Raw genomic sequence first — 25,242 nt, 5'->3', positions numbered from 1 at the left:
TTTTGATCCACCTCCTAGAGTAATGGAAATAAAAACAAAAAGAAACAAATGGGACCTAATGAAACGTCAAAGCTTTTGAACAGCAAAGGAAACCATAAACAAGACAAAAAGACAACCCTCAGAATGGGAGAAAATATTTGCAAACGAATCAATGGACAAAGGATTAATCTCCAAAATATATAAATAGCTCATGCAGCTCAATATTAAAAAAACAAACAACCCAATCCAAAAATGGGCAGAAGACCTAAATAAACATTTCTCCAAAGAAGACATACAGATGGCCAAGAAGCACATGAAAAGCTGCTCAACATCAATTATTAGAGAAATGCAAATCAGAACTACAATGAGGTATCACGTCACACCAGTCAGAATGGGCATCATCAGAAAATGTACAAACAACAAATGCTGGAGAGGGTGTGGAGAAAAGGGAACCCTCTTGTACTGTTGGTGGGAATGTAAATTGATACAACCACTATGGAGAGCAGTATGGAGGTTCCTTAAATCCCACTACTGGGCGTATACCCAGAGAAAACCATAATTCAAAAAGACACATGCACCCCAATGTTCATTGCAGCATTATTTACAATAGCCAGGTCATGGAAGCAACCTAAATGCCCATCGACAGATGAATGGATGAAGAAGATGTGGTACATATATACAATGGAATATCACTCAGCCATAAAAAGGAATGAAATTGGGTCATTTGTTGAGACGTGGATGGATCTAGAGACTGTCATACAGAGTGAAGTAAGTCAGAAAGAGTAAAACAAATATTGTATATTAACGCATATATGTGGAACCTAGAAAAATTGTACCGATGAACCGGTTTGCAGGGCAAATATTGAGACAGATTTAGAGAACAAACGAATGGACAGCAAGGGGGGAAAGCCACGGAGGGGGTGGGGGTGGAGGTGTGATGAATTGGACGATTGGGATTGACATGTATACACTGATGTGTATAAATTGATGACTAATAAGAACCTGCTGTATATATAAAAAAAAGAACCAAAACAGCCAAGACAGTTTTGAAGAGGAAGAAGATGTGGTAGTGGTAAGGTGTGGAGACTTATTTATGCAATAACAAGATTTTTAAAATAAAACTAGTGTAATATTGGCATGGGAGTGGGCAAGTACTGTATGTCAGTGCAACAGTCAGAGTGCTCAAGAAATGACCCACATATAATGAGAACTTGGCGTTATTATAAATTGGCATTATATTGATTAATCAATATTTTGTGCTAGATAATTTTGTATGAAAAAATCAACTTAATTCTATAACTAGGACTCTTCTTGGAGTTTCAGACTCATACTAAAACAATGTATCCCGAACTGAACTGATTGTAACTTGTCAAACTCTTCCTTTTGTATTCTGTGTATCACTAGCAAAGAAATTTGAGAGCCAGTATTTATTCTTCTGCCTCCTAAATTTATTTCGCACGTCCAAGCAATAAGATATTTTGTAGAGTTTAAAAAAAAAAAGAAAAAACAAAGCAATGTTTTAAGATACGGAGGAGAATGAGTGAAGAGTGATTTGAGGTCTTAAGTCTGAGGGAGTTACCACCAGAGTCAACTACACTGAAGGAGCAAACTAAGACAAGGATTGCATGGTGACCACTTTTTTTTTTTTTTTTTTTTTTTGCGGTACGCGGGCCTGTCCCTGTTGTGGCCTCTCCCGTTGTGGAGCAACAGGCTCCGGACGCGCAGGCTCAGCGGCCATGGCCCATGGGAGCAGCTGCTCCGCAGCATGTGGGATCTTGCCGGACCGGGGCACGAACCCGTGTCGCCTGCATCGGGAGGCGGACTCTCAACCACTGCGCCACCAGGGAAGCCCCATGGTGACCGCTTTTGACAATGCAGCAAGAGTGGTTCAGGTAGAGTTATGTGGAAGTCATATTATGGGAAGACTGGAGAGTAAGCCTGACTTCACAGCACATGTACTAGTTAGGAGTTGATTAGGTTGAACATAATTGGAAACGCTAAATAAGATTAAAAGTTATTTCCTCTTAAATAAAAGAAATCTGAAGATTGAGAATCCAGGGCTGAAATGGCAGTTCCATGAAGTTGTCAGGAATCTATACCCCTTCTACCTTTTTATTCTAGTGTATTAGTCAGCTTGGGCTGCTATAATAAAGTAACACATTCAGAGTGGCTTATGAAGAACAGAAATTTATTTTTCACAGTTCTGGAGGATGGAAGTCCAAGATCAGAGTGCCAGCACGGTGTGTTTCTAGGGAGGATGCTCTTCCAGGTTGTAGACTGCTGACTTCTTGTTGTGTCCTTACATGGTGGAAAGAAAGCTAGCTAGCTCTCTGGTCTCTTCCTGTCAGGGCACTAATACCATTATGAAGACTCTACCCTCATGACCTAATTACCTCCCAAAGGCCCCGCCTCTAAATACCATCACATTGGGATTAGGGTTTTAACAAATCAATTTTGGGGGAACGCAAACATTCAGTCCATTGCATCTGGCATTCCTAGAGTGGTCTCATTCTCATGGTCCAAGATGGAGGCTGAAGCATCACACCAACCTTATAGGCAGAATGCGGGTTAAGGGAATGTGGAACGATAGCCCTTAGTGTAAGTCTTCCAACTTAAATCTCTATCTCCTTGGCCAAACTTCAGGCAAGTGAACACACCCAGCTTCAAGGGAAATAGGGGAACATTATCTTTTAGCTGAGGAGGAATATGTCCAGCTAATAATTTTGTTTCTCACTACTCAGAGGAAAGACCTTCCAGGCAACTAAGAGTCTCTACTGTAGAAGAGATTAAAATTGTGTGTGTGTTTGTGTGTGTGTGTGTGTGTGTGTGTGTGTGTGTGTGTGTGTGTAATTGAGGGGGGAGAATAGGAGCTTATTAAAGCTCTGTAAATTCAGTTAATCTGCTGTTTTGGAGCTTCCATGGTATTTCTCCTGGCCATTACTGTGTTTCATCATAAGGAAACTGTTAAAAATAGAGGAATAGATTGTGCACCTGACAGTGCTGATCTGCAAACTATTCTGCTTTTAAACACATTTAATTTTGCAGATATTTAGGGAAGTCAATTAAGGAAGGTAGACCTTTGCTATAATATTTTACTTACATTCTATAAATTATATTTTGGCATGCCAAGGAAACACTGAAATGGCATAGTAATCTGATTTAGTACCATGAACCTATTATAACACATTTTCTATTTAACTGGCTTTGTAATTGTCAATATTAGTGTAATTTATCCCCTTCAACTGTTTTGGAATAAAAAGTATGGTTTCTAATTATAGGGTAGATTAGGTTAAAAAGCTTAAACTAATATAGGATGTAGCAATTCTCTGCTAACATCAGGGAGAATTTGGAAAGAGTAAATGTGTTTAGAAATTGCTTATTCTTTTAGATAGAGTCTTATTGTGATATGCCTCTTTCCATTTACTGATTGGAACTCTGCTTTTTACCCATCAAACCAACTTGTATGGAGTCAGTTGACTAATCTTTCACTGGTATGGTCAGGTTTTTCCCATAGGTATAGATAGCATGCTTTTATCTTCCATTTTTGGTTTGGAAACCTTGGAACCTTGGTCCACGTGATCTATAGGAACCACACAGACTTACATCATGGAGAAACAGTTTATCTTCTTAATGTTTGAGTTGAGGAGCAGGGTGGTGGGAGTGGTGGTTGTACTAACAGTTGCCTTATGTTGACTTTGACAGGTAAGCTTGCCACTTCTCCATCTTTCACTTGGTCACAGAGTGATATTTCCTGGGAATATAATTTCTTCATGGAAGATATTGAATCATGTTGTTTTGCAGTATTTTTCGAGATACAGCAGACTAAGCTTTGAGTCATATATCCTAATCTCAACTCTTTTATCAAATAGTTCTGTTGATCTGGAAGTCACTCAATTGCTCTGGGCCATATTTTAGTAATAATGGGATTATGTAATCTTGTATCTGAGAGGTATTTTAAAGTTCATCTGATCCAAACTTCTGTTCAATGAATAAAGCCCCTGCAGTATCCCCAGTTTCAACCTGTACCGTTCCTTTACTCTTTCAGAGATTGGACACTCACATTTCCCAACCCCAAAATGGTTCTTTTCTCAGCCTATAAGATTTTTGGATAGCTCTAATGGTTACAAAAAGGGTCTTTGAGGTGTTGAGTTACAATTTGCCTTCTTAGCACTTTAACCCATTGGTTTTAGTTCCACCCTCTTTAGCCATGTAAAATAAGACCAATCCCTGTAATAGCTGACAACCTATTAAGTGTTTGAGCCTTTACTTTCTGCAGGTTATGCATCACTGATACTTCCAACCATTGCTCACAACTTGTCTTTTTTTTCCCCCCCTCATCTTTCTAGGACTTATTATCTCTCCTTTTTTAGTTCTGTGTTAATGCATTTAAGGTAAAATTAGCTCTTGGTAGGGTGGTCTAATATACTATTAATTCATATTAAACTTGCAGTCAGCTAAAACCTGTCTTTTTATATGGGCTATTGTTATATTTGTCTATCCTATACAAGATTTTTGATTCAAGCACAGTACATTTATTTTTGTCAAGTTAATCTTATTAGATTTAGTGCAGTGTTTCAGAGTGCCTGTTCTTTTGGGATACTGATTCAGGAATCTAAATATTTAGTTATCTCCTTACTTTTATTTTCAAATTTGATAATTATGCTGTGATTGTTTATCTAAAATCAAGGAGTTTGATTATTTGTATTGGGACTTAGGGAAGTCAAGATCTCTTAGGTCACTCTTCATTGATTTAGGCACGCATGGATGCCAAATGCTTCTGAGTGCAATTGACTGGAAATTGAGTATCTGGAGATTAATTTAGTAGAGGTTCATGTTGTATTTAATCCTATTTTCTTGCCTTGTCTGTTTTTCTCTTTTATCTGTTGATTATTTTAGCTTCTTATCTAGACATACACTTTAAACATTTATTTTTAGATACAAATATAACTGAAGAATCAGAATAACTTTATCTAAATTTATAGATATATAGATCCCACTTTCTGATACTAAAAAAAATGTGGGTTTTTACTTATGTTTTGGGGTACAAAGTAAATTTCTGTATTCTAAAGCTTTACATGGTAACCTAAATTTTAATTAGGAAATGCCATAGGGAATGCCTTCTAGATGAACATTTTTCTCAATTACAAATGTACAGAAACAGGCTTATTTTTTAAAAATCTGAAAAAATTAAAGAGAACTATATGGAGAAATTCTTAATAAAATAACATTGCTATAAACTGCTACTAAATAATTAAATGTTTCCTTTCCTATGTAAATGCATTTTATAAGCCATAAAATAGTATAAATATAAGTTCCTATTATTACTCTATCATATTCTATATAATAGAGTAAAATCTTTCTATTGCATAGTGATACTAGAAGTCTGTCTCAATAATGGAATATTTTGTGAAACATTTTATTCCTTTCAGGTACATAGAGAATTTTATTTTGGCCACAGTGTTGTATATAATTTAGATAATTATTTCATGCTTTCCTTAAACGTCCTCTTTTCTTCCTGCTTATCCCATTTCCCTTAATACCTAGCTTAAGTACAATTTCCTCTGTCAGTTAAAGCCCTTTTGTTAAGAGTCTCTTACAGTGGTCTCTTCCTGTTCTGAATTCTTGATATTTTGTTGCCTGTACACCAATCATATGCCACTTTGTGTTACTGATCTTATTTTTAATTATATTTTTCTTCCGATTAACAAGTCTGAAAATTACTTGAGGGCAAAATTTGTGTCTTCTTTTTTTTTTTTTTGGTCTAAGACCTAGAACAATGGTAGGAGCTTACTGACTGTTGATGGTGATGAGCGTTAAGTGTTTCTTTGTAAAGTTTCTCAGGATGTTTGAAAGTAGTTTTTCTTTCTAACATTAGATATTTAGAATTATCTTTATGCTGCTAATTTGTTAAACTCTTTGTTAGTGTAAAGATGTATTCTTTGACCATATTGCCACAAATTCTGCCTTAGTGGGTCCTAAATTAATGATGTTTCATTGGTTCTCAATACTTTACACAAACTAGATGCTTAAGAGTTGTCTAATAAAGAGATAAATAAATGGCCTGAAAGAGCAAATGCTGTAAATGTCTAAATATTTCGAACTAACGCTAGGAAATGGATTAAGCCCTAGACAAAACCCCTGTGGTTCTGATTATTTTATATGGAGCTTTTTAAAAATAGCTTCAAATAGGGATTAAAAATATACATTTATACCCTCTGAAAATCAGAGAGAAGAATTATCCTGTGTCTTTCCTGAGTTGGGTTTTTCCTTCAAACACCTGCCCATTTCCTTCTGTGGTATTAAGAGTTCTGGGACCTGTGTCTATGGGTGTATTCTTCTGAAGCATTTCTTCCCTGTTCCTTATGTGCCCTAAGGAGTACAGATCAGAGACATTGCTGCAATTTGTTATGAGAAAAACTCTCCCAGAATTCCTCTAGGGAAAGTGGAAAATGAATTACAAGCACTAGCCTCAATGAATGGTGCATATTAATGTGGATACTTTAAACATGGCAGTAACGAAGTAGGTCCAACTAAAGACATCACCAAATATGTTATAGTTAGATGATCATACAGATTTGGCTGGGGTTAAGGAAGTTAGAACAAGGTGAAACATTTAAAAAGAAGGTGCAAGAAGTAGTAGGGAGTGTAAAGTGAGTGCTAAAGGAAAGCAGATATAAAGCAGAATAGATCTAAATGCCAAAATAGCATGTGCAAAGATTAGAAAAGAGAATTAACAGGAAGCATTAAGAAAAATAAGAATGTCAGATCAAGTTCTTCTCATTTCTATTCATGGACTCCTTAGAAGTCCTGAGGGTAGAGAAGTAAGCTATAGTGACTTCAGTCCACATCAGGGAGCCTCAGACTTTTAGTGAGGAGACTATTAATGTTCATGAAGCAGGGAATAGAAGGATATTGGAGGATTTACAGTTCCCTAAACTTGTGGGGGATACAGGTTACTAAAACCTGGTCAGAATGAAGTGTTCACGTCTGTGATCCCAAGTTTGAAGAGCCTAAGAAAGGAAGGTAGATCCTGAACTGCTGATCTTAGACTTGGCTCTGTGGCGTGGGTTGCAACCACCTGTCATGTGACCTGCTGGGCAGAGAAATGATGACTTATGATGAGGAGGTGCTGCCTATACATATAGCTTCTGCTATGTGCACTCTTTAAAAGACAGAAATAAGGAGAGAGAGTTTTTTTTTTAATTTATATTTTATTTTACATTGGAGTGTAGTTGATTTACAATGTTGTGTTAGTTTCAGGTGTACAGCAAAGTGATTCAGTTAAACATATGAATATATCCATTCTTTTTCACATTCTTTTCCCATATAGGCTATTACAGAGTACTGAGCAGAGTTCCCTGTGCTATACAGTAGGTCCTTGTTGATTATCTATTTTGTATGTAGTAGTGTGTATATGTTAATACCAAACTCCTAATTTATTCCTTCCCACCACGTTTCCCCTTTTGGTAACTATAAGTTTGCTTTCACAGTCTGTGAGTCTGTTTCTGTTTTGTAAATAAGTAGAAGAGAGAGATTTTAAATGATGCAATTTATTTTCAGTTCTACAATAAACTTCTGCATGAGGTGAAAAAAGAAAAAAAAATCGTAAAGCCTGGAAGAAATTCTGAGTAAGTTATTCTCAGTGCTTAGTAGCAAGAGGAAAAACATTAGACTGCTTTTAAATGTTTTCCACTCATCTTAATTTCTTGGGATATGTAATTTATATTATTTATAAAGAAGATATTTTCTTGGTTATTAACTTATTATTAGAGTAAACTGTTACTGTTCATTTGTACTTGAGGAAAATGTTACACATAGATAATAATTTAAAATTAGCTTGGGGAAGGAGATATGAACTGATGACTAAGTTTTAAAATAATTTTTTCTTGATTATAGGAATTTGCAAAACACAGAACAGTAGAGAGAGGGAAGTAAGAAGCCCCATTACCCCTTGTAAATTCTTTGAAAAATACTTATTTTAAAAAGGGCAGTTTTAGGTTCATAGCAAAATTGAGCAGAAGGTACAGAGATTTCCCATATTCCCCTTGCCCTCAGTGGCCATGTCATTCACCAACCTGAAAGTTATTTTGATATCTCTGACTTGATACTTGGTATCACTTTTTAAATAATATTTATCTTTACTTAAAGCTACTTTCTAGACAAATTAATCTGGCTACACTGCATGTTGTTAAAAGCTTATTTGGGTTGTTAAAATTACACACTATGGTTAGGGTAAGTCTACTTTTACTTTAGGACTAGTTTAGTCCTACCTCCAAAGTGTGGCCCGTGGGTCTCTACCGAATGCTGTTGGTGTTCATTGTGAGTAGTGTTCTTGAAGTTTCTCCTGTGAGTAGTTAGTGGTTTCCCAGCCCTCTGTGAGCAACAGTTCTTTGCCTGGCTTGGTGGGGTTCTACCCTATACATGGGCAAAGGGATTCCTATGCAGATTGTTGGAGTTGTTTTGCTGTGTAGCCCCCTCCTGTCTGATACTCTGCCCACAAATTCCAGCTGCCTCAATCCTCCCCAGTTTAATCCCTTGATCTCTTCAACTTGAGACCACTGTGCTGTATTTGGATTTGTTCCCTTCTTGTACTTTGTTCTGGAATGTGCCTTCAGGCAGAAAACTAGGGTTATGATAGGACTCAAATCTTGTATGTTCCTCTTTTCTCAAGTTTTACAGGCCTGCACTGCCTGTTGTCCAGTTTCTAAAACCAGTTGTTTTATATATCCAGTTTTCTAGTTGTCTGCAGCAAGAGGGCAAGTTCAGTCCCACTTACTCCTCCATGGCATAAGTGGAAGTCTGGTGTCTGGTGTTAATTTTGATGTTAATACATTGAAATTGAGTATGAGATGACTCCCAAGGTTAGTCAGCAAGTGTTAGGAAGCTACTAGTATTCTGGGTGGATATAAAAGAAAATCTACTCTCTATAAGGATGACACAAACAGAACTATGTATATCAGACAATATATATCAAGTTTCCATGGGCAGGTGGGAGCGTGGCTATAATGTATAATCTTCAAGCTGGATTGAAATGGACTAAGTGCTATTATCAAGTATACCCAGTACTATATTTCCAATGTATATAGCTTAGCTCTAAGAGTGGATGGAGTACTTCCCTGGTGGTGCAGTGGTTAAGAATGCCTGCCAATACAGGGGACATGGGTTCGACCCCTGGTCTGGGAAGATCCTACATGCCCTGGAGCAACTAAGTCTGTGCGCCACAACTACTAAGTCCGCGTGCCTAGAGCCCGTGCTCTGCAACAAGAGAAGCCACCGCAGTGAGAAGCCCGTGCACCACAACGAGGAGTAGCCCCCGCTCACCGCAACTAGAGAAAGCCCGCGTGCAGCAATGAAGACCCAACGCAGCCAAAATTAAATACATATAAATAAATAAATTTATGAAAAAAGATCAAATGGGAGATTATAGCAAGAACAATTATTTTTAAAAATGGATGGAAAGTTTTACTAAATTTTACAAATAACCATATTTCTATAAACTCTTGATTAGTTTTAAATTAATTCTTATTTTTATATCTTAGCCTTTTTATTTTCTCTATTGATAGTCATTTTAATCATGAATTTGCCTGTCTGCCCAAGGCAAGTGTTTTTATTTCTAAGCACATCAAATCATTTATTTCCAAATCCATACTCCCAAGCATTACTTGTCTGTCATTTATGACATCAATGACACATCGGCAACGTAATATTTTTTATGCCCAGCTATCTATTTAATAATTGTTAAATCTTTCACTCCTTTCCCTGTCAGTCTTAACTGATGCAATTATCTCTGCACCAGAACATTTAATTCTGTTTAGTATCTTCAATATCTTTATGCATATCAGGTATCTATTCTCTAAAACTGACATTGAGAGTATAAAAAATAGACTAAGTGAATTTGAAGCAAAGGCTGGATATTAATATTATTGGGCGGTTGCATAGACACAGTTTTTGACATGCTAAATGTGTTTTTTAGCTTCAATGTTAATGATGAAGAACTTTAAAAAGACAATGTTAGAAACAGATTTCTAATTTTTCACACCTCCTTAGCACCAGGTTGTAAGCTCTGTTGAAAATTTGATCAGGCTGATCTAGTTTCATTGCTAAACTACTTACAATCCCATGAGCAGTCTCTCGGTGGCTGCCAAATGCTCCTTGCTACTTGTTAGCTAGCTGTGATCCAGCTAACTCTTGGCATTTTACCACTTAGGAGACACATATGGATACTGATACGTGTCATTAGTCAACAGTGGAATTATACAATGGATCAGGAATAAGAAAGTTCTTTTTTCTAAATCCAACATGACTTTTTTTAAACTTTATTTTATATTGGAGTATAGTAGATTAACAATGTTGTGTTAGTTTTAGGTGTACAACAAAGTGACTCAGTTATTCAAATACATGTGTCTATTCTTTTTCAAATTATTTTCCTGATTAGGTTGTTACATAATATTGAGCAGAGTTTCCTGTGCTATACAGTAGGTCCTTGTTGGTTATCCATTTTAAATATAGCAGTGGGTAGGAATCTAGATCCCACATGACTTTTTACTGTGCGTTAGGAGAACTTAATCTGTTCTAAATTCTCTATGTCTGCAGCTTCTTGAGTTAATGACGTTGGGATTTAAGGACAAAAGATGGGGAGTGGATTTTGGATGTAGCATTTTGCAGCACATACTACTCACCAGTGCTAAATGTAACAGCTAGACCATTCTTTATAAAATAGCCCTCTTCTAGCCCTCTACAATCTTTTTATTGTTTATTTCCTAACCTTGATTTATTTCCTTTAAGGATATAAGCGAGAGAGAGGTTATTGTCTTTTGAGGATTTGTTTTATTAAAAATAACAAAACATATCTACCACCCACAACTAAATGGATTAATTTATTTCTTTAAAAAATTACCCTTTGTATATAGAGATAGGAATCAGTGTGAAGGAATTGTTTTAGTAACATTCATGCTGTTAAATGATAGTATTTTATTGAGAGGCTGAAGCTTAAGGATACTACGAGGAGGTCAATGCTAAAGTAGGTACCTAAGGAGATTCCTTACGCTTCCCCTTTGAATGCCTTGACTAGAGGAAACCAAAGGATTCTGTAAGTGCCTTATGCCTGGCTTAAGAGAGTCATTCCTTCATTAAAAAATATTTATTGGGTACTCGCTAGTTTAGGTGCTGGAGATACAGAGATAAACAAGACAAAATGTGTTGTAGTAGTTTAATTTCAAGAGAAATTAGGACCAGCTGTTTTTTGAAGTTAATTCTCCTACTGTGTCTTCCCTCTACCTTTGCACATATAGTGAATCAACCAAAAGAATTTTAAAACTACAGGTGGGGATTTGTTAATTTGAAGGCTTTATGTTTGAATCTTTTTTTTTTTTCCTTTTTCCTTGCTAAATGTAAGAAGATGGTGAAATCGGTTTTCATCACTGAAATTTAGGATGGATGTATGTTTTCTCATATTAAATGGCTACTTTCTCTTGCTTTTCAGTTTCAACACTGTATCTTTTTGGAATATTAAAAGAATGGCATGCCAAAGACAGGTTATTTAATAGGTAAATGTGTGAAAAGTAGATATAGGATATCATGGCCAGGCTGACAGACATAGCTGTTTATTGGTAGTTGGACTTTTCATTGTATGAGTACTTACCTAATAATGTTTATACATAGTTCATAACTCTGCCTCATAGGAATATATTGTGAGGCATGATTAAATGTTATCCACAAGTGGCACACATTCCTGAAAAGTTTTATGAACATTAAATTGTGTTATTATAACTAGCATGTGTAATATAAAGAAAACTTTTGATGAATCCTGTTCACAAGATTTAAAAAATTCTTTCTATGATTTAAACAGTCATATCCATTTTAACTGTTCTATAAATTCAGATTAAACACATTAGGTCATTTTTATTGACTGACTTTTGTGAAATAATGATTTGTTTTATATAGATGTATTATACACACATGTATAGATATTGACATATGTACATATATGTGTATGTAGAGAGAGAGAGTTAGGAATTAGCTCTGAACTATAGGTAGTATTCACCTTTTATTTATGTGTAGCTTGGAGAACTTTTTTGCAAATTAACAATACTGTCTTTAAAACCTTTTTCATATGTTATCCATAGTTCCTTATTTTCTACCATTTCCTTCAGAGCAAGAGATTTAATCTCAAATTAGATAGCTAGATTAGGGGTAGATTAGCTAGATTAGGGGTAAAGTAAATTCTTTACCCCTTTTCCAGACTGTGAAGTCCTTATTTACAAGTGTAGTTGAGAATTTGCTGCAATTAGACTCCAAATGACATTATGTGTTGTAGATGTGCTATTAAATACTTAACTGTCTTAGTACTGTTAGATGATACCTCTTGACAAGCATGTAACAGATGTTGTTCACATGAATGGTAAAAATTTGTTTCTTTGTTAGATTTTGTAATTTTCACAAGGTAAATTTGAAATAATTTTATTTGGTGGTACAGTTATGACATTTTCTCACATTTTAAAGTTCAAGAATTAAGCAGAGGGAAGTCTCTCAGGTGCTTGTTGAATGAATATATCTAAATTCTGAGTTATATTTTCAAACCTGAAATTAATGCAAAATATTTTACTATAAATCCAGCCATTTTTCTTTTTATTTTGATTGTTCTACATGTTCTTTGGTTAAAAATTTTTGTGCATTAAGCTTTTCTACATTTAAGATGATTTCTTTAGGCTAGACTCCCAGTAATGGAATTATTGGGTCAAAGTGTGTGAACTTTTCTTAGCAAGCTTTTGACGTATACTTATTGCCAAATTGGTTTTGAAAAGAGCTATACTAGTTTATTGCCATGAGCAGTATTTGAATATACATTTTCTTACATATTATGTATTTAAGTGAGAATTTAAATCCCATTGTTGCTTTAATGTATATTTGTTTGATTCCCAATAACGTTTAATGTTTTCCACATTTTAAAATTATCTGTGATGTTTGTTATTGCTTCTCCCCATCTATCTATAAGGTTTAGTTAGCATTTTTACTTTCATATTAGTTATTTCTATCTTTAAAGTTTAATCAAAAGTATCTGAATGTGTCCCCCCTTCCCTGTTCTCCCCCACCCCCAAAAAACCTAACCAAAATTAAGTCAGACAACAAACTGGGAAAAAGTGTTTAATATTTTTATCTAGCCAGATATCTTAGATTTTTGTATAGTATGAGTGGCACAAAATTTAATCTTTTACTGGAGACACAAAGCTACCATTATGATTGTTAATTAGAGGACAGTGCTTTAACAAGAGTTGTCCTCAGGCCTTCTGAAGGAGGCGTGGGGATGTTAGCTCTTACTCTGATTAGACCATACTGGTTTTATGCTTTATTTAGTTTTTCTGCTACATCCATACTAGTTGGACTTCATCTGTTGCTTCTTACTATTATTAATATTTCTGCCAGTAGCTATAACTCATATTTCCTTCTACTCTTTTTCTCAATGCAGTATGTATATTTCTGTGTATATATGCTCACACTTTTAACAATGAACTATGAACATTTCTTCATTAAACATCTTCAAAAATATATTTTCCCATCACCTGCATGTAAACTATTCCTCTTTTATCAGATATTTAGGTTGCCAGTTTTTCACTGCTATAATTTTGCCACGAGCTTCATTATAAATTGTTTGGATTTCTGATTAATTCTTTAAAATAGTATTTTAGAATAGAAATTACTGGGTCAAAGGTCATAAAGTTTTATTATTTTTTCCTATTTACTTGTTTATTTCTTTTAAAATAGGTAATAGAAGAAGTACGGGGAAATAATCAAACAGAAGAAAGTTTATGCAGTAAAAAAAGTCTGCCTCTTTAAAAAAAAAAAAGAAAAAGTCTGCCTCTTATCCTAAGCTCCCACTCCCTAGGAAAAAAACCCCTTCAATAAAAGATACTGTTTGGATACATATGTTTCCACCAGAGGGGGAAGCCTGGGGAGTGACACTTGTTGCTGCTGTGCCTGTATGTATATGAATTACCTCTGGAAGAATATATGTGTCATGTACATGGGAGCGTACTGTACAAGCTATTCTACACTTGTGTTTTTTACTCATTCACTTACCTTTTCACCTCACCATGTTATTTTCTTGAAAAGCTGTACCATTTACACGTCCATATATTATCCTTTAGGCACCGAATGCTTTAATGTTTTTAGAGTCTTTGGTACATTATTTGGTGAAATTTAAAAATATTGTTTATGGCTGGGAGGTTGAATATTTTTCCTTAGGATTATTTACTGGCCATAGGTAGCCATTCTTATTTGACCTTTAATGTCCATCCTTGCTCATTATTTAAACATTAAGGTCTTATTCTGGCAGGACATATTATATGAGCTGTTTGTATATTAAGCATATTAGCCTTTTGTTGTCCTATTGATCGTATATCCTATTTTCTCAGTTCATTATTGCTTTTTAATTTCATTTGGGGTTTTTCGGTGGGGGGTAGTGAGGTTTAACATCTTTCTGTGTTCTTTTCATTTTTATATATCTTTAATTCCCTTCTAATTATATATTTTATAATTAACAAAAAAAATCCACTTTTGTTAGAATCATGTGCAAAATAAAGTGAGTGGGATTTCCCCCTTTCCTTTTGTAAATAGGTTAAAAAGTTAAACTGTAGACTGGTCAACATCCAAATTTATTAGAGATTTTGAATCCATGAAGTCTAGTTGAAATATCGATAGATTTGACCCTATCAGAATTGGAGATTGATAGAATTTGAATTGTGAAGTTTTATCAGTGGTGGTTGACTTTTCCGTTCTGCCTTCGATGGCACCCATGAGTGTATATGTGTGTAACTGAGGGACAGTGAGTTGAGTGTGCATCACATGTGTAGGTGATATGTAATTACTGTGTTGAGGGCAGTGGCAGGTGGGCTCAGGCTTTGGCTATTCTCAGTTCTCTTCCCATTTTAACCTCTACCTTTGCTCTTACTTTTAAAACTTAAGAGCCTGCAGTAACCAGGGAGTACAGAAGGTCTTGAGCTGTTTCAGATACATTTTGCATTCTGGCTTTGCATTCCTCTCTAGAATTCCTGGTCATGATTTTGTTAACTCATTCGTTGGTATCTATTTGAAATTTAGAATGAAATGAAGATAATTTAAAGGCATATATGATCCATGAATCACTGATATGCTTTTTCATTAATCAATGTTTAAAAAAAAGTCTATGTCTACTTTCTGCAAACAAACTCTTACTGCATGATTATTAATTTTTTTCTGTGTAATTGGATCACATTATAAGCCACTAGATTAAATAGGCACTCTGTACTTTATCAAAAGTAGTTAAATTTCTTAAAGATCCTAAAAAGGAAAATGAAAATGTTAATATGAGAGTGTACACATTTTAAATATTTGTATATTCAATATTTATTTTTAAATTTTCACTGTCCAGTAGAAATTGAATCCGAATAAAATGTTTGATGATCTCCTGTCGCTAGGTAAGGGACCATGCTATGATTCATCTGCACGGATGGACAAGTGTCTGTCCTCACTCCCCTGGAATCATTTGTATTCATACACAGATAATTTATTGCAGGGCTCTTCCCCCAGAACCTTCTGGAGGTTCTTATTTCTGGTGGCCCTAATGCCTCTATTGTAGGCAGCTAATGGGAAATACACAGTATCTGTATCTGAAGGTTGAACAAATACTCCTATTGCTGTGGCTCCTACTGGTTCTTCAGGAGCAGGAGGGAGGTTAGAAAGGAATGGCAAATGTGAGAGAGGCTGTGGTGTTGGAATCCAGTATGTGACTTGGTAATATAATGTGTAACAGAATTAGCTGAAACTGTTGCAGTCATTGTTACTATTTACTGTGCTCTCTGATCCTTTCAACGATACTACAAGGAAAGTATCCTTCCCATTTTACAAATGAGGAAACTGAGACTCAGAAATTATATTTCATTGAAAGTGAGCACAGGTACTGTAAATAGAGGGAGAAGGTGAATTTAACTCTGGACATGGTCAAGTTAAGAGAGAGCTATCTTGCTAGAAATTTCAAACAGTAATTTGGAGAAGCAGGTTTGGAGCTTGGTAGAGAGGATAGGGCTAAAGACATAGGTTTGGAAAATCCTATGCACAGAGGTAGTAGTTAAAATGTTGGAGGTTTGCTAGTGATGTATTCTGGAGTCATCAAGGCAGTAGAGTTGATTAACTGTTCACCGATATGATGCTCCCTGCCACTCTCTCTGGAGTAGGTCCTGACTGCCTGGGAAGCGTTCATTTTGTTCAAGGGAGTTACAGAACATGGATATATGAGGCAGTGTTATAGATAGATTTTCTCAGCCCTGTCCCATTTTATCATCCTGTTGATAACAATATGATGTCCTGCTACAGCTCAGATTCTAAGGGTAGGAGGACAAGCACACCCCTAGGAAGATACTTCAAAATCTTTAGTTCTGCGGTTTGAAACCGCTTCCCCCCATTGATTTTGTGCCTCCGCCAATATGTCTTTGAGAATCACTGTCCTGAACATTGTTGCTTTAAATTCTACTTGTAAAGAGATATACTTTTTGCTCCCTAATTAATTGGGGGAAAACATAGAAGAAATATATTATCTCCTTTAATATTACAAAGAAGAGATTACAAGGAAGTGGCTTGCTTAACTTTAAGGAATGGTGTTTATTGCAAGGACACAGCAACAGTTGTGCTCTGGCCTTGACTGTTCTGGGGTCTGTTCTGTTATTGCACCCCCCCCCCCTCCCCAGACCCACCACAGTGCCTCTGCTTCACTCAGTGCCTCTCACTTCCAACTTCTCCAGGCTTGGTGGAACATCCTTACTGCTGAGCCTTTGACTTAGGCCTGGCTTTCTTGTCCAGACTGCACCACTGGTTTGGCTCTAGGTCCAAGATTTTACAACCCACAAGGAATAACCTGAGGCTCTAGGGCCGTACGCAGTAGGGCCACACTGCCACTGGCAGGCAATTTTGAGGCTTCAGTCTCTCCAGGAGAAATTCACAAAATTTTTTTTTTTTTTCAAGGTGAAATCTGCCATCATGGTCGGGGAATCATGTGATGGGTTTGGAAGTAGTTAGTGAGAGACAAGAGTATGTGGGATATGTGTGTTTGAAGAATGTGTGATAAGAATCACCAGTTGGGTTTGTTTGTTTGAAACTACAGGAACATTTCAATTCCAATATCCCATATGACATACTTTGGGGTATGAACCTTCCTCAGGGAGCATCACACAGGGATGTGACATACTACATGTGTTAGAGTAGAGAAAGAGTTGAGAAGCACTGATCCAGGAAGTGGCATTCAACTTGAAGAGAATGGGAGATGTTTCTAAGTTATATTCGTATACTCACCGTCAACAACATATTTTCATCTATGAGTAACTTTAACAGATGTCTGCTCATGGTGCTTAGTAACTACAGAATAATTCTCATCTTAAGAGTTTGGTAGTTTGGGAATGGAGAAAGAATTAAATGGACAGAGCAAGTGATTATATACAGGCTTTCCCTTTTCATGACAAATACATGTTATGTTTTTGGGAAAATATTCAGTTTTGCAAATGCCATCAGTCTTTAATAATCATAAATTCACTTGGCAAGAGAAATGGAGTAGCTCTACAGAACTGTGGTTATTGTTACATTGTTTTGTTTACTGTAAACCTGGCTCAATATTGGTAAATACAGTGTAGCAGAAACTGAACTGTTGTGAGCTATCCAGGCATCAGTCCAAGATATTATTAAAAATACTGCCTCAGACTAATTTGGGTTTATGAATAATATTTTGTTAACAGCTTAACTAAAATTGAGCCACATGGTGTAGCTTAAAATTCTGAATCCACAAGATAATGAGAGTAGTATAAATGTATAGTGCATACTTAATATTCTGTATCTGAGTGATAAATTTATATTTACTTCTGTGTTAACCTTTAAACTATAAGCACCCAAATGCTTAATATAATCTGGTATCTTTAAAGTTTACTTAATGCTGTGATTTGCTGTTCATTTGAATTTCTTTTAAACTAAAATATTATTGGTTTAACAATCTAAACTAAAGAATAAGGAGAGAGTGCCTGAACAAATATATTAAAATTGGACATTCAACACCCATTTTGGCATACGGATATGTAAACAGCTGGAGTTTATGTTAACATTCACCAGAAAGTTGGAAGGATATAGTGTTGTTGTAAAGGTCCAATAACTTAATTCATTTGTTTTACTAATAATTAGACCTTCAAGTAGGTTATGGGAATTATTAATGTTTGGTTTTAAGTTAGTAATTCATATTAGGTATAACAAAGGGAATTGAGGGCTTGATAAGTTAGATGATCCAAGACAAAAATCCATATTTAGGTGTTTCTTGCCAAGAGAAGATATTATGTGTCTTATTCTTTTGCGTCCTATTTTAATTAAAGTTCTTTCTGAACATATGTGTATAAACTCCCATTGAAAAGATGTTGGAAGAGTTGATTTTCTGTCACTGTTATTGTGAAAAATATTTCTGTAATGAAAAGGTGTGTGCATTATTTAAAGAATGAATTTTAAATATACCTCTTCTCAATAAATATTTTATTCATTTTACAGGTTAGCACTCTACGTATATGAATATCTGCTCCATGTAGGAGCTCAGAAATCGGCCCAGACATTTTTATCAGAGGTATGTTTTGTATATTTTCTGCATTGTATTTTGATATCCTGTGTAAGTGAATGAAAAATATACTGTAACAATTATATGAAAAAAATATCATTATGTATTATATAATGAATGCTCAGTTATCAGAATGCATAATATACTCTTTGTAGATTGTTTGTAAGCATTTTTAGTATCCCAAAATTCCATGTCCATGCGAATAACCTTCTACTCAACTTTATAGCCATTTTTTCCCTGTAGAAATAGAACCATTAAACACCATCATATCTCTAGTTTTAGCAATATCTTATTTTGGCATTATTCACAATTTTGGAAAATATGGTTTTTATTTTGTGTGGATAATAGTGGATTGACGGCTGAAACTTCCCTTAGAAAACATTTTGATAATCTTGCTTCAAGTTCTTGTTTCTCTTTCTATTTTTCTCCGTCACAATATTTTAAACTTTGAGCTCTCATACAATGTTACTTTTTCCTTCCCTAATTTATATAATGATGAGGATGAGGAGGATTTTATTGAGTTATATATATGCCAGGCATATTATCTATAATTATAATAAATATTATATTATCTATAGTTCTTATAAGAAATTTGCAAGGCATATGGTATTATTCCTGATTTACTGATAAGAACTACAGGGCTCAGGGAGTTTATATTACTAGCTTATGGTCACATAGCTTAGTAAGTTATGGAACTAGAATTCAAACCTTAGGTTAATTCCAAAGCCCCTGGTTTCCCCTCTATATCTGTGCTGTCCAGTATAGTAGCCGCTGGCCAGATATGACTTTTTGAGCACTTGAAATATGACTAATGCAGTTGAGAAGTGCTGTAAGTATGAAGGTACACACTGGATTTTGAACACTTGGTGTGAACAAAAGAATATAAAGTATCAATAATTTAAAATTTTTGATCACATTGAAATGATAATATTTTGGATATATTAGACAAAATAAAATTACTAACATTATTTTTCTTTTTTAATGTAATTACTAGAAAATTTTAAATTACATCTGTGGCTCTCATATGTGGCATATGTTTATGTTTTTGTGGGACAGTGCTGATCAAAATTACATTGTCTTTAGTGATCTCACTAGTTTGCCTCTTTCAGATCAGGGATATGACAGGCAACCCCTTGACCAAAGTGCCCTGCTTGAGGTACAGCCTTCTTGAGATTCACTATCCTCCAACAAGCACACAAGTAAACAAACACATGTAGCCCCCAATCTTTTATCTAATTAATTAATATATGTGAACTGTTAGGGCCTGTTTGCAAGTAAGAAAATTGAGAGGTATGCTCAGAACTTAAGAAGTCAGTTGTTTTACTACAGAAGTAATGTATGCAATGTAATAAAAATGTGATTTCAAAGTTTATTTAAATCAAAACAGAAGTTTAACGTATCCATATCTCATTAAATAATTAATTAGAAGACTTTGGTCTATAACCTTTCTGAGTCACATTCACTGTTTGATATTATAAAGTGACTGAGATTGCAAAGAGGATGCTTTTAATAATTATATTCTTAATCACTGCCAACTTATATTTAAAAGAAACTAAATCTGCTTATGGAGATTTTCAAGTTTTATTTTAATGCATTTGAAAACTTGATAAAAGAATTTACTGGTCACTTTCCTTAAATCAAGGACCATTTTGGATTGGCTTAATTTTCTGAGTCCTCAGGGGTTCCCAAGAATATTTTTTCTAAGCAACACTAATAATCACTTCATCAAAAAAGAAAAAAGTTGCTAACTTATTTAAGGAAGTTCAGGTACTAGGGCTCAAATAAGTTATGTGGATTGAACAGATAACTAGATACTGTACTGATATGCTTCTGACTCAATGGACAATGGATGTACAGCTTTTCTAGAGCTACTTGGTAAAAATAAAATTGTAATTCCAGAAGAGATTTACACGTTTTTAAACAAGTATTTACCATGATTTTATTTTCTCCGGCTGCATTTGGAATACAAAACTGAGGATATCTCTGAATTATTAAGCTGGTTCAATTTCACATGAGGAATCAGTTAAGCTGAAATTAAACTGTTGTCACCAGGAAGACACAATATTACTGGACTTTGGAGATGGGTGTATGTGATTCCCAGAATAGTTACATGGAAATCGTTGAACATAAAGCAATCGTATATATTTTTGTGGGTACATACTTATGAATGTGAAGTATAGTGAAGGTCTGAAAGAATATACATTCCAGACTAGTTGTTGGTGGGAGTGGGGATGTTAAAGGAATCAAAGGGGAATTTTATCCTTACTTGTAGGATTTTTTAAAACAAGAAATATATATGTATATATATTTGTATAGTTATTTAAAAATAAAAATAATAGAAGATAAAATACAAAATTACCTTGATTTTAAAATGGAAGTCTGGAGGTAGATTTGTAATAGGCCATTGCTGAGTATACCCTAGAGTTCTAGATACAGTCGTCCCTCCGTATCCACTGGGTATTGGTTCTAGGACCACCCAACCCCTACCCCACTGCTGTGGATGCCAGAATCCACAGAGATCAGGTCCCTTATGTAAAATAGCAGTGTTTGCACATTGCCTATACTTATCTTCCCATGTATTTTAAATCGTCTCTAGGTTACTTCTAATACTTAACAGTGCAAATGCTGTGTAATAGATGTAAGTACAATGTAAATGATAAGTAAACAGTTGCCCATAGGAAGCAATGTCAAGTTTGGCTTTTTGCAACTTCCTGGAATTTTTTTTCCAAGTATTTTCTCTCCGTGGTTGGTTGAATCTGTGGATGTGGAACCTACAGATAGAAGAGGGTTGACTGTAATTTCAATTGGTTAAATTTCAATAGCTTGCTATATAGTCCTCCCTCATATTTTAAGTTTCCATAATACCAGCTGCTTGTGTTTGCCTATACATACCAGAAGCCTTCTCTCATCTGGGCATTACTCGGTGCTGTTCACTGCCTAAAACCTCCTCCCCTTCTCTCCTTGACTAGCTTAGAAGTAGCTTTTTCTAGGAAAGCTTTCTCAGGGCTCCACCTCTCTGTGCTGATAGTGCATTCTTACCTGAAAGCCTTTGCATATTCTGCCAAGAAGCTTGGACTTATCTTCTCGGCAAAAGAGAACTTTTATCCTTTTAAGTAAAAGAATAGCATCTTTAGATTTGTACTGCAGTGCCTATGTGAATGGCAGTACCCATCCTCTTTAACTATGGACAACAAAGAAAGGAGAATGTAATCTTTTAGAGCTCTGTACCCTATTTAGCATTGCTTTCTCTCTTCCTTTCACTTGGATCATCTGGAAAATTTAAGGCTGCTCATTGTAGAATGACTTCTTAAGTCATTTGAGTAGTGAAGGACCATCTTATCTAAATTCTTACTCTATACCCAGATTTTTACCTGATTCAGAACTGTTATACAAGGAACTTAAAAATCAGGGGGACCTATTTATTTGGTTTGGGTATTTGTGATAAAAAGGAAATGACTGAAGTGGCACCAATTACTCAAGTATTCGATGTTCTCACCCTGGTTCAAGGCAAAGTAGAATGCTTCTTCCAATTTCGGCATTCTCCCTCAGGGTGAATGAGGATATGAATGACTATGATGTTAATGAGCCCTTGTGAGCCAGGATTTACTGTGCTGGGCCACCTCTTTCATTTATACGGGTTTGCTTTCTGGATGAAGTTGTGAGAAGGTCAAGTTGGAACTCCAGGCATCATCTGAACAAGTAAGATGTGTATCTCAGCAGCCTAATCTCTCAGTTGGGCTTAGCCTTTCTTATAGTGCCCTTGGCCTAGCCTGTCAGAAATTGGACTGCTTCTGATAGCTTTTGTTATCAGTCAATAGTAGGGCACTATTAGCCCAACTATTTTTCTTTTCTTAGTTAAAAGAGATAACTCTGGGATAATAGTAGAAATTAAAACATTTCTCTAGCCAGGCTGTGTTAAAGCTCATTGTTATCTCTGATTCATCATAGATCCTAAACCACTACCTGAATCCTAAATGTAGTTTGTATGACTTTTCATTTTCTTACCACCAAGAGGACAAAATGGAATATTCTTTAGAAATATTCTCAGTACAGAGCCCCTCCTCTGCTTTATATTTCTTTATCCTTCAGTATTCAATAATTATAAACAGAATGCTAAGAAATCTTCTTTACAATGCTATATCAAGTTTTGTTATTTTGGGTTCTTTAAAAATGATTCTTTTCCTGCGTTATATTATTTCATTATGCAAAGATAATTCCTGCTTGTTCCTGAAATTTTGTATGGTATTCATGCCTCAGAATGAGGCTTGGTGTCTGTAGCAAATAAAATTAAGAATTAGAGTGTTGTTGCAGAGATCTAGGTTTTTTTTCTCTTCTTAAAAATTTTACATTGTTTATACTGTATTACTAGCCCTTATTTGCCATAAATTAGCCAATAAGTTAGCCAGAAATAGAAGCTTAAAAATATCTAATGGATTGTTTCTTCAGATTTTATTAGGAATGCTAAATTATTGAACTCCATAGACTCCAAAATTCTGTTCTGTTTATTTTTCCACCTATATGAAGAGAGAAAATAATAATAATAATTTCCTTACCTTACCTGTTTCTTGAACTTTAATTTGGAGGCAACATAGTGTAGTGGGTAAGAGCAATCACTTTAGGGCCACACTGCTGGATTTGAATTGTGTTCTACATTATATTTACTTATTCAGTTTTCTTAATTATAAAAAGAAGATAATCATAATAATACTTTAAAGTGGTGCTGAGGTTTAAATGAGTTAGTACATGTAAAGTGATTTGAAGGGCCTGGCATGTGGTAAGTGCTGAAAGGTGTTATTTTAATACTTGACTGATTCTTTTCTTTTTTTTTAATTTGCTGTGGGATCTTAGTTCCCTGACCAGGGATTGGACCTGGGCCCTGGCAGTGAAAGCCCTGAGTCCTAACCACTGGACTGCCAAGGAATTCCCCTCTTTTCTATCTTGTGTAGTTTACTTCTTTAGAGTACAAATACATATCCTACGTGCACGTGTGTGCTCCAAGTATCTGTCACCTGGATGGCCCACAATCCTCCTACCTCCTGGGGTTACCTTTTCTAGCAAAATGGCTCCAGTTCTAATCCCTAATATAATAGGTTGTCTCAAGTCCTCTCCAACTCTCTGGGGCTTACTAGGGGGAGGGAGGACAGTATGGTTCTCTTGCTGTGATTTCTTGCTCTCACTAAGTATTACAGCCCTGCTGCTTCTCCTCCTTGTGGCTGATACCTTTTCTTTGCCTTAACTTTCCTGTTTCCTTCATATGCATCAAGGAGTTTTCCCAATAAGGAATATTCCTTTTTAAGAGGACTTCTACCTTCCTTCTAAAGCAAAGCAGGACTATTCAATAAAACTTTCCATGATTTTGGAAATGATCTCTAATCTCTGCTGTAAGTTCTCCACTAGTCACATGTGACTACTGAGCCCTTGAAAAGTGTCTAGAGCAATTGAGGAATATTCAATTAATTTTAAATGTAAAGAGCCACATGTGGTTAATGAGTACCACGTTGAACAGCACAGTTTTGGATTATATCTGCTTCAAAGTACAGTCAGATTTTTCTTCCTGTTATACATCTGTCAGCTTTAATTTTTTAAATTAGAATGTAAAAATTTTTACTTTTTTTAACATTTAGTTTAGTTGTATGGATGCACCAATACTTCTATACATGGAAGGTTTTAGAAAATTAGTAGGAACGGTGGATTATATCTAAATTAGAAGTCTCAGGATTTTGTCTAGCAACAAATGTGTACATAGGTATGCATTCTTTTCTTAACAGAGGAACTAGCTTTATCCATTCAGGGTATTAATTTTTTTAATATTGGTTTTCAAAAAGTATGAAAGGATTTAGGAATACTCTGTAAAGTTTGTATCCCTTGAGCTTCACATGAACTGCTGTGCTGTTGGAGATGCTCTTGACCGTCTAAAGTGGTCCTACATTGACGAGGCTGGAACCCCCCAAAAAAGGTGCTGTCGACATCCAGAATTGCCCCACCTCGGCTTTGTTGCTCCTGCTGCAACCAGCGACTACACTTTTGGAGCCAGGGGCAGGAAGCTTCTCTTCTTCCTCCTGCCTTTTGATCTCCTACTAGTGTCCCCTGATAGCAGAACTTAACAGGAAACTGGCTGGCAAGGAGCCTAGGAAATGTAATTTTCAGAATCCAAGCACCAAGTGTAGAATGGAGTATAGGAAGGGTGGGTTTCGGGCTGAGAGAGAATAGGTAACTGACGAGTATACCTTGCTGGAAGCAAATGATGATGAGATGATAAGTAAATGTGTGTGTGTGTGTATGTTTGTATGTGTGTGTATCACAAATGTTTTTTTATTATACACTCTGTTCTGTGCTTTGATTTTTGTTTCACTTGTTTGACTTCAGTTGTTTTATATTGGTTCATTAAATTTATAATTCTCTATTTGTGGTTGTAGGGTATTTCATTCTATGAAATGTGCCGTAATATATTTCACCAGCCCCCTACTGATGGACATTTAGATTGTTTCCAGTCTTTTGCAATTACAAATGATGCTTCAATGAAAATTGTTTCATTTATAATTTTTCACATGTGACCACATTTATAGAATAAATTCCTAGAAGAAGAATTGCTATCAGATAGTGATAGTTTGTAATTTATAATTTTCAGTTATAAACCATATGGCATGTCTTAC

At 35.4% G+C, this 25,242-nt stretch overlaps 1 protein-coding gene across 5 annotated transcripts in view; it reads left to right on the top strand.

The window, feature by feature from the left end:
• Positions 1-25,242, top strand: part of SSBP2 (single stranded DNA binding protein 2) — a gene marked incomplete at its 3' end in the record, with an annotated part of 298,632 nt that overhangs the window by 55,744 nt on the left and 217,646 nt on the right. For all 5 annotated transcript variants that reach the window (XM_079918569.1, XM_079918568.1, XM_079918566.1 and 2 more), the window contains exon 2: positions 18,526-18,598. In XM_079918569.1, the coding sequence (XP_079774695.1) occupies positions 18,526-18,598 (73 nt within the window). The remainder of the gene's footprint in view (positions 1-18,525; positions 18,599-25,242) is intronic.

Source organism: Stenella coeruleoalba (assembly GCF_951394435.1).
Source record: "Stenella coeruleoalba genome assembly, chromosome: 3".
Lineage (NCBI taxonomy): Eukaryota > Metazoa > Chordata > Mammalia > Artiodactyla > Delphinidae > Stenella > Stenella coeruleoalba.
Note: the sequence above shows the minus strand (reverse complement) of the source record. Positions and strands in the feature narration are given on the sequence as shown.